This window comes from Sander lucioperca, chromosome 11 (assembly GCF_008315115.2).
Source record: "Sander lucioperca isolate FBNREF2018 chromosome 11, SLUC_FBN_1.2, whole genome shotgun sequence".
Taxonomy (NCBI): domain Eukaryota; kingdom Metazoa; phylum Chordata; class Actinopteri; order Perciformes; family Percidae; genus Sander; species Sander lucioperca.
In genome coordinates this window covers 12,424,857-12,434,946 of record NC_050183.1, presented here as the reverse complement: position 1 = coordinate 12,434,946, position 10,090 = coordinate 12,424,857, and the positions used below count along the sequence as shown (strand labels likewise).

The 10,090-nt window shown below is 40.1% G+C and overlaps 1 protein-coding gene across 1 annotated transcript; it reads right to left on the bottom strand.

Annotated features, from left to right (window-relative positions):
• Positions 1–599: 599 nt before the first annotated feature.
• abhd8b (abhydrolase domain containing 8b) lies at positions 600–9,533 on the bottom strand. Its single transcript, XM_031308438.2, has 5 exons — positions 9,139–9,533; positions 4,512–5,318; positions 3,366–3,536; positions 2,868–3,084; positions 600–1,581 (listed from the first exon to the last, which is right to left on the bottom strand). The coding sequence occupies exons 2-5, from the start codon at positions 5,306–5,308 to the stop codon at positions 1,297–1,299; spliced, it is 1,470 nt and encodes a 489-aa protein (XP_031164298.1). The 5' UTR covers positions 5,309–5,318; positions 9,139–9,533; the 3' UTR covers positions 600–1,296.
• Between the last annotated feature and the right edge of the window lie 557 nt (positions 9,534–10,090).

The following is a 10,090-nucleotide window of genomic DNA, read 5'->3' as shown; positions in this document are numbered from 1 at the left end:
GCCTCAACTATTGCTACATTAAACAAGACACACTTGACTGAACACACATTTCCCTGAATTCTAGGAAGCAGCCAACTTACTTTCACTTTTGTCTTTATCAGTACTTGATCATTCTTCGCTTGTTCAGCTTCACAAGTCACAGATCAGTCACTCACAAAACACCTTTTTCTGTTAAATACCAGAAGCAGCTCATAACTAAGGTGAGTCGTAAGTGAGGCTTCTTCTAATGCATTGTGCAAACATATATTCTGGTTCACCTCTTAGAGGTGCTGATGTACATTTTTAATCAAGAAATGTCTACCCTTTTGTTTTCAGTGCCATTTTGTGTGCCATTTTGACATGTATCAATATGTGCAATTGGAGAATTGAGCAGCCAGCTCAGCGTGTCACGATTTGTCATTAAACCGCAAGTAGACAAATACATTTGGCTAATTTACCATCCAGCTAGTTTCCATAAGTCTTTGTTGCTGCTTTACGTAGGGCAGCGTAACAGGTAGTCTACCAGGAGCATGTTTCAAACAAACCATTTGTTTAGCTTTTATTCTCCACATTTTGGTAAACAATGAGAAGAACTTCCGCACACTGTCTCACTTGATGCTGAAATATATTTATGGATTTCAACGTTTCGGTCTGTCTTTCCTTTATCAGGTATATACAGTACATATATATCAATAAATATTTTAGCTTTAAGCCAGACAGTGTGCGATAGTTCTTCTCATTTTTTTCAAGATTGCACCTTCCTCCGACGCACCTGTTACACATTCAGGTGTGCAGAGACGTTTTCAAAAAATTCTCCACATGGCAAAAGTCAGACCAGGCCATCAAGTGTAGCTGTCAGCGTGGCAGGTGACACTTTGATTCGTCCACAAAAGTCAAATTTTATCATTTTGCCACAAACAATTGTAAATTTCCCCCCTCGCCCTCATGGCTTTATGTTACTGTTTCCCTCTCTTGCTCCGCCTGTCCTTGCATCCCCACCCTCCACTTCAAGGCACAGCTACATCTTCCCTGCTGTATGTTGAGGACAGGAAGCTGAGGAATGGACCTCCAGCGTCCACTGGTGGAGCTCCTTCTTCCTCTGTCTTTCAGCTCAGCAGCTGACATAACTGGAATCAAACTTAACTTCCCTGCATTGTGTCACATCTTCGCCTGTCCAACCTTTAGCTGGACCATTTCAGATAAACTGGCTCGTTTGGCTCAGCATCAGGTTCACCAGTTAAAACCAGTTCAGATAATCAGGACACACAAAGTGCATGGCCAGCCATGATATCGTGTAAAAACCACAGGAAGCTTCAGTCATTTCTTGGCCTTGCTGTCTGGTTTCTCTTCTGTGTTGCTGTTTGATGAGGTCTGCCTTGCAGTTGCAGGTCGGATCTGGGAAGGGTCAGATGTTGCCTTGGCGTTGTCAGATTGGACTTTGGCAGTTTCTGGACGTGTTTTGGACTCTTTCTTTGGCGGTGGAGGGGTGGCCGGCTGCCAGAGGATGAACTCATGCAGGAGTGTGTTGACAGCCTCGGGACACTCCATCATGACCATGTGACTGCCGTCTTCCAGGACCTTCAGGAAGCCCATTAGGAGGATCTGACAGAAAGTTAAAAGCAATTTTTTTTGTGATTCAACGAAACAGTGACGCTTTGTATTTTGTGACAAAGCACTGGCCTGGTACCAATGTAGATGGAAAAATCAAGCTCTAAGTTAGTGCGCAGTTTGAGTAGAGCTCCTATAATTTTGGTGGGAGGCGGACAACCATGTTACATTATTGAGTTCGTTGAAGAGAATAATTCACAGTCCCTCGATGCTCAGCTGGTTGTAGCTAGTTGCAATGTTTTAACCCATTATATACAAATGTCTTACACTTTCCATTACTGTTGACCATTGAGGACCAAAGCACACCTTAAACCTGCAATAACTGATTTTTTTGTCACTTGGTGTCTGCTGAAACAAGCTGTAAACACAACACTTACATACAGTACAGTATCACCATTTAAGTTGTGATGACCTTGTTAGCAAACATTTCCACAACCAACAGACACGGAGGTATTTAATCGCTTTCCTTTTAGTTCAGTTTTGGTCTCCACCAACTCCTAAGGGAAATATCTTGCTCTTTAGCACTAAATGCTCCACTATGTTCACCAGCTAAGTTGCTAATTTTGTCCTTCTGCTGTTTGGTGCTGAGCATGTATAGTAGTGTACATTGGGTTTATCACAGCTTGTTAGCTGAAAACAGCTGCCCGCTGCATCTGGACACAACATTGATGAGAACGGAGAGATTGCTCCACAACAGGCCAGAAAACCAGGAAACTGATCTAACAGATGCTAAAATGCTCCGTAGAGTTGAGGGAAGCTGCAAAGTAAGGTGGTACTTGTCTGTGGGTTTTCACTATGACCTGTTTCGCAGTACACCTAGTTATGTGATCCATTGTTGATATGATAATATGAATTATAACCACTGTAAAAAAAAAATGAAATTGATTTTCCTTTGCTCCAGAGGCTTTTTCCATTTGTTTGATTAAGGGTATGACATTTTTTTTAAATGTTATGGTAGGTATTATAGTTTATGAAATGGTCAAAAACAATGAAAAATGTGTACAATTTGTGGTTAGGGCTGAAATGGCAAAATGGTGCAGATTATTCTACAAATATAACAGACGAAATGTAAAGGATATGGTGCTTCATGGCCTAAACCATCAGAAAATAAAATCTTTTTAATTTTGATGTTATTTCGTATGACCCGGACAAAAAATCGTGACTAATTTTGACCATCTGGTTCTCTCAGTTCACTCTAACCAAACATTTGGCTCACACTATGACAGCAGTGTTTTTAGTAGTGTTTTTTAGGCCTTTGGGGGTTGAAGAGGCCCACTCACCTCCGCCATGCGCTGGTCCTCTTCGATGGGGACAAACTTGTCGTGCATGCCGTGAACCAGCAGGATGGGCACTGTGATTTCAGCATGGTAGACCTCATCCCCCTCAGGCCAGTACTGCCCGCTCATCATGGCGCGCAGCACAAAGGACGACACATTGAAGGCGTTGTTATCTTTTAGCAGCTGCTTCTCCTTGGCACCCTGTTGAGCAAAGCCAGCCCTGTAGGGGGCCGAGCAAAGGAGATTCACCTGAATTACAAATGGCTTGAAAAAACAAAAATAGGATTCTGATTACAATAAACTGTGGTTGAAGTTAACACAACACAGTGCCACATGGAGGTAGACTTAGCGTTAATATCACACTTGACCGTAGCTAGCAACATAAATGTTTGGGTATTTCAGTTGGAACAAATAAGATAGCATAGGAGACCAATTACAGTACATGTTTACTAATCATTTTGGCTGGTAACATTTTTACTGTTGTGTTGCTGTCTGTCTTACTTGAGAAAGCTCCAGGCTAGCAACGGCGAGAGGCAGTGCAGCACACAGGTGGGCAGGTTGAAGATGGAGCAGAGGCTTGGCTCCAGAGCTGTGGGACCACCTCCATTGATCATCACCATCTTGTGGACCTGTTCTGGATACTCGTGGGCCAGGAAGGTACAGAATGACACACTAGGAGAGCAGAACAGAAGGCTGGTTATAGGACAGGCTAGGACAACCAGGGTAAACATGCTGTTTGTTTTAGTATAGTTAGAATGTATATAGGCCTACTGGAGCTGAAAAGTGTGTTGGGAATGACAATTCTGGCATTTTAGCATGTACGTATTTGGAGAATATAAACATATTCATCAGAAGAAATCAAAGCACTGTAACACCATAATATTGAATAGCTGCAACTGTAAAATAAACAGTGAGTACGGTAGTAACACATCTGTCATATACTTATCACATGAATCAATCAATTCTTCAGTCTATAGTGAAACTTACACATTAAAATCTCCCAGAGACCACTTGTAACCACTGTGGCTACAAGTGGCACTTATTAGACAAAAATAAACCCTAAAATGTAGTGTCAGTCATGTAATCAGTTAGACAGCAATATCTATGTAAAGTTTCTTAATTAGCCATACGGTGCCAATTACAGCTGCAATGGCAAATCCACTGAATGTATTGGATTGAGAAATGGTGCATCTTATTGCTTATAAAGTCAACTTTTTGTCATTTGTAGGAGATGAGTTTCACTTTAAGACATACAGTACAAATACAATCATAAATATCCTATAACTGAAAAACAGCAAATGCAAAAGCACTTGAGAAGCTAAAACGTTTGGCATATTTGCTTATTAAATTAATGAAATGATTAAGCAATTATCAAACATAAAAAAACTATAAACTAAAACTATGTCAATGTTCAGTTCATTGATATTGAAATTGATGGAATTACACAATATGTAAATAAGAACATGCTCATATTGCATGTCTGGGCTTCTCATACTTAATAATATGGGCAATGAAACAGATACATATGCAGTTAAGTGTCTTTCGCTCTCTCACTTTAATAATGACATTTAACTATTTTTGGCATATCCTGGAGTCCTCTAAATCCTCTCTTTCAATTTAACTGTGTGTAATCGTGTGATCTTTTACCCATAAGAATGTCCTATGAGAATATTCCTCTTCCGTGCATATCGCTTGAAGATAAGTCTCATATCCTCAGCCAGGGCATAGAAAGTGTATGCAGCAGCTATTTGTGGTGCTGAGCTGGCTCCGTGACCTGCCAGGTCTGGGGTGATCACCTCATAGCCCAGCTTGGAAAAGTAGTCCAACTGGCTTCCCCAGATGTCCAGTGAGCCTCCCACTCCATGGATGAAGAACAGAGCCACGTCTGCATGTGTCCCTTTACAGGCTGATATCTTCCTCTCACAGTCGATCACCACAGTGCGCTTGGGCTTCCGCCTGCGCTTCCTGAGTTGCTGGGACTGGCCAGTCTGTCCAGCAGCAGGTGCCTCTCTTCCTGCTTCTGTTTCAGCTGACCCGTCTGTTCCAGCTGTGACAGACTTAGACCTGGTCTCAGGGATGCTGGCGGGCGGTGAGGAGTTACCACAGTCTGTCAGTTCAACCTCTACAATGCTGTTTGGGTCTGTCTCCCCGTTTTCGCAGTTTTTAAGCTCTGCACTCGCCCTGTCACCCAAGTTCTCAATAAATAGCTGTCCGTTACGATATACTGTGATCTTTCGTTTGCAGCTGATACTCCCACCCTGCCAAGTGGGTTCCTCCACCACCTGCCGGTCAGGGATGATATGTCGAACCCGCAGGACACGGCCTGGTTTCACCTCCACAAACTCATAGCCATCAGCTAGTTCTGAGGTTTCTACAGGAACAACAATGTTGGACGACTTTGAGGTCAGGCAGCAGAGAAGACCCTCCATAAAGCTGGTCAGCATGGCTGCCAGTCTGTAGGGAATACATTCATATAAAAAATACACATTAATCAGCACCACATGCAAACATGAATAAAACAAGGTCACAAAAAACCAAAGCACATAAATTATAAAATGAACCATGTTTACAAGCAAGTACTCCATTCAACATATATAGACTATAAAGGTCGGTAAAACTAGTAAAATATCTTTAAGTGAAGCCTAACAATCTAGATGAACTAATCAACTCTATTTCTGTTAACCATTAAGTTTGAATCAGGTTTGAATACATAAACACCCTCAAGTGTATTTTCTGTGTATTGGAGCCCTTCTTACAAATAGATCTAAGGTCTGTTATTATTGGCCAGTACTGGCTTATCACAAACATAAAAATATAAAAATGTACTTATTTACAACTTGTGATGTTCAAATGCACTATATCAAAAGAATTCAACTTATATTGATGCACATTTTGATAAAAAGAGAGAAGACAACAGAGAGAACAGGAAAAATGTAAAACAAACACACTCCATATACCATGACAAAATGGTAGAGTTTAAAAAAATCACATCAGCAATTATAATTTGTATGTTGATTAATATGCAGAAAATGAGCAGATGATGACATCATCATTAAGTTCATATTGTACATACCTCTGTTTTAATTATTTGATAACACATCTGATTAGATGTTTAACCTGTATTTCTACCTACTGTAAGTTCTATAAGTTGCACATTTATGTTTACTATATACACTTATTTTTAAAAAGAACATCACTCAGTATATCGTTACCATAATGTACTCTACTAACTCCCAAATATCAGCATCCGCCTCAAAATTGCTGTATTATCACTCTATTGCAGTGTTATGTTGTGCAAGTTTTCTTATTTATCTTCAGAAATCTTTAAATCTCTACAATAAATGAGCATCTGGGAAGCTACAGTACATGCACCATTCAAAGAGGTAAACCAGTTAATGTGCCTTTACAATCTGGTGTTACATTCCAACTGAAAACCCTTGAGACTTTCTGTCAGACGTAACAGCATCGTCCCTCAGTGCAGACTCCGGGGGTATTAATAGACCGGACCAGTAATAGCTCCCTGAGTTAAAGCTGTCAGCCATGTGATCACGCTGCACCGGCGCACACTGCCATACTGTCTGTCAATCCACAAAACAACCAAAAGTAATTAATAGTAATTTTTTATAGTATGGCCCAGTAAACAATCTTCTTAAATCATATTTAATATCAAAGGAGATTACTTTGGTGTAAATTAATCTCATATAGAGAAAACTCACACACCCCTTACATATTATGATAATATGGAGAAATGCTAAATGTGCACATTAAAAAGGTAAGGTTTTAATATTTAAAACCATGAACCATCAGAGAAGTAATCAAAGAATGAATGTCTCATACACAGTACAGGTACAGTATAAACAGTATGTCTTAGGTTATCAGTTGATTATCTACCAATGCCACAGCACAGCAGCCGATCAGGGTCTTCAAGTCTCTCTGCTTGTGGCATTATCCTTCCTCCATGTTGCTCCCCTTCCTGCTAGAGGGGATTATACTCTCTGTCTCTCGGTCTAAGTCCACACAACACAATCTGTCCATCTCCTCTCTCGATGAAAACAGTGACACTGTGCGGCAATAGTTTTACCTTCTGTTTGATTTGTTGCATCTTTCATCTGGGGATTATGGACACAATGTAATATTCCTGCTTCGCTGGCTATTCTCATGCCCTTTCTGCTTACACTTGCACATCCTTTATCCAAACAGCAGTGCTGTACAGTGCTATGTGCCAACCAAATGTCAGAAGCTGAGCAGGCCATTTTGATATCACTGAGGGTGACATATTCAACTAATAATATCTTCACATCAAAAGGTATCCATTATCCAGACACAAGGTGTGACCTGTGATCTATGCAATTCTTTTTTCTGTTCTCTTTCTTAGTGTCCATTCACACTAAACATTGACACAAGTATAGACATATATTTATGTTTTTCTACCCTTACAGACATAAAAACTCCCATAAATCCACCATCCCTCCCAGATTCAACTCATACACCTCAGATATTAGAAGCAACTTAAAAATAGACCAATGGTTTTTGTTAGAAACCAAATACAGAGGTGGTGTTGTGTGGTAAAGTTCTGTCTTGCCATGCATGTCCTTGCCTCTTTTTCGTCGCAGTATCCCCTTGTCACTCTAATCTAGCCTATATATATTATTCAAAGGGTAGCATTTAGCATAGATGGTGTTTGTTTTTTCATAAAGAAAAACTAGCTCCATGAGACGTGCTTGCAGGAAAACATCAGTGGCTGGCAAATAACTGAGCAAAAGACTTTTCAATTTAGTAACACAATCTGTCCAATCTTCTCGTCTTAATTGAGGCTGTGAGAATGGCCTGCATCGTGCATGATGCAAGTGCATGCTGATTTGATTCTCACTTGTATTATCACAATTCTTCCTTGCATATCACAATTTATTCAGTTTGGTAGAATACACAAAACATATCTGTGTTGGCAATGATTAGGCCTCATCATTACAAACCAGAACATATTTGGTACAGCACTGGGGACTTCCTAGACAGGAGGTTGTTTCTGTGCTCTTTTTAAGCAACGTAACACAAAATCACACTTGGGAATACCTGCCCATTAGGCCATGGGCTAATCATGACAGTAATGAGTGAAAGGTGAAGGCAACAATTTGACTTTTACACCCCAATTATCAAGCTGGTCCAAGGAACTGACCACCTTAGTCATAACACAACACTGCGTCCCTAACTGATTGAACAGAATATGATATGAGAAAACACTGTTCTCTTCAATAATATCCTAGTGCTGTGTCTTATGTGAGTTTGCTTCTCTGTGCTTGATCTCTTCCATTTGGACATCGTACTGTATGATGAAGCACTGCAGCAAGTTTGATTCCCCTTGTGGTTACTACTGTAAGTGGCTTCTGTTGACAGTGGCTGCTAGAGGCTGTTATATAATGATTCACGCAGGTCAGACACAATCACAGTGGGACTGATGCCCAGTAAAGAGACTGTCCCCATGGAGGATTAAAAACAACTACAGTAGCTTCACTGTTGATAGACCCTGGCTTGCTAAATTATGTGAACATTGAATCCTGATCCTTTTTGCACTTACTTGCTGTTGTATGCCACAATTTAATCAATAAATAGTGCTGTTTATCTTTGAAATGTATTTTTCTTATGGACGTTTGCAGGATAGTTTCAGCATAAAAAGAACTGTCCTGTGTACTGCACACCTGAAGATTAATATAACCTCACTACCTGCATGTTGCTTGCTATATGAAGACAAATACTCTGACTCAATAACAATGTTTAGCAAAGCGGAATTTATAAAAAAAATAAATAAACATATTTTGAGTCATGTGTGCATGTTGTTCAATTTGGACAGTTATAGTGGCCATTCAGCAAAAACGTCGAGCTCACAGATTCATAGGCTATAACAGGTCATAATTGATACCAATTTAAGCAAAAAACAAAACTGTTCACACATGGAACAGCATCCTACTAAAATAGCTTTGTCGCAGATTTCGGTAAAAGTGTTAGGGTGAATGGGCCCCATCTATTCACTAATAATAATAAGGCTAGTGCCAGAATGTTTTCCCTTAGGCCTAGCCTACTCTATTGATAAATGTCATCTTTTTGACAACACTCAAATAACTCAATAACCCGTTTGTCTCAGTTATAACTGCAACGCAACTTCATATGCAGCGACTTATTTCTTGTCTGTTGCCAATTCTTTACAGTATAAAGTATAATATGACAAAACAACACAGACAAGTTAAAAGAGAAATAGATGTCATTAAAGAAAAATACTTACCTTTATATTTTCAACTATTCGCGTGAAATAATGTAGTTTCCTTATGAAGCACCGAGGAAGTAGGCTAATGACAAGAACTGTAATCTGTTGCAGTCAATCCAATAATCTAATTTATCTGGATTCTGTTGTCCTGTAGGTAGCCTTCACATGGCTTCCAGTGTTAGCCGACTGACAGCATATCTGTCTTTGTGGTACTGAGGTATAGATCCAAAATATCAACATGTTCCAGCACTCCACTTCCATGTTGGAATATTGGTGACGGCGCTTGAAGACGCACCGGAGCTCCGCCGGATGTGTCACCTATCACCGTGTCGGTGCGACTGAACCACTGCAACCTGGTTCAGCTTGTGGATGTGATGAGCTGTCCCCCTACTGCTATGTGACGGGAGAGGATAATTCTGTGCTCTATGTGGTGTAAGGAGTAGCCTTATGTAAGGCTACTCCTTACACCACATAGAATTATAAAGTAATGGATTTTTAAAATAAGTTAAAAATGTGAAAGCAACTTCTGCATAAAAGATCATTTTTCTCTGAGTTCACTAATACCTCTGGCCGTCATAACTGCTACTTGAGGTGACGAATTAATCGATGCACTAGTCTACCAATTACTCTATTAGCTTCACAATGCAGTGTGTAGATGTGTAATACCTATGAGCTGAGATGGGTCCAGAGTTTGTGGGATGAGATTCTTCTCCATCAGGGCGAGCCGGAGGAGATCAAGTTAGCTACAGTAAGTCACTATCTCTATTTAAATTTCGTTGGTTTGTTAAATCTGTTAAGTCTGGTTTAATCTGGTACAAAATAGTATAGCACTGTTGTTTTTTCATTACTTTAATGTTGGAAAACTGTCCTTCGACTGTTAATTTACGAAGTTTGAAACATTTTAGCAAGATTGATTTTGAAAGGGTTGTGACATGGAAAGAACAAAGAGAAAGGCATCCTATTTGTCACT

What these genes read in the sequence shown, in the direction of transcription:
- abhd8b (XM_031308438.2), bottom strand. Translation starts at nt 5,308, where the DNA reads ATGCTGACCAGCTTTATGGAGGGTCTTCTCTGCTGCCTGACCTCAAAG. An exon ending in CTCATAGGACATTCTTATGG is followed by an intron (nt 3,537 to 4,511) that starts GTAAAAGATCAC and finishes CTGCTCTCCTAG; the next exon opens with TGTGTCATTCTGTACCTTCC. An exon ending in AGGACCAGCGCATGGCGGAG is followed by an intron (nt 1,582 to 2,867) that starts GTGAGTGGGCCT and finishes ACTTTCTGTCAG; the next exon opens with ATCCTCCTAATGGGCTTCCT.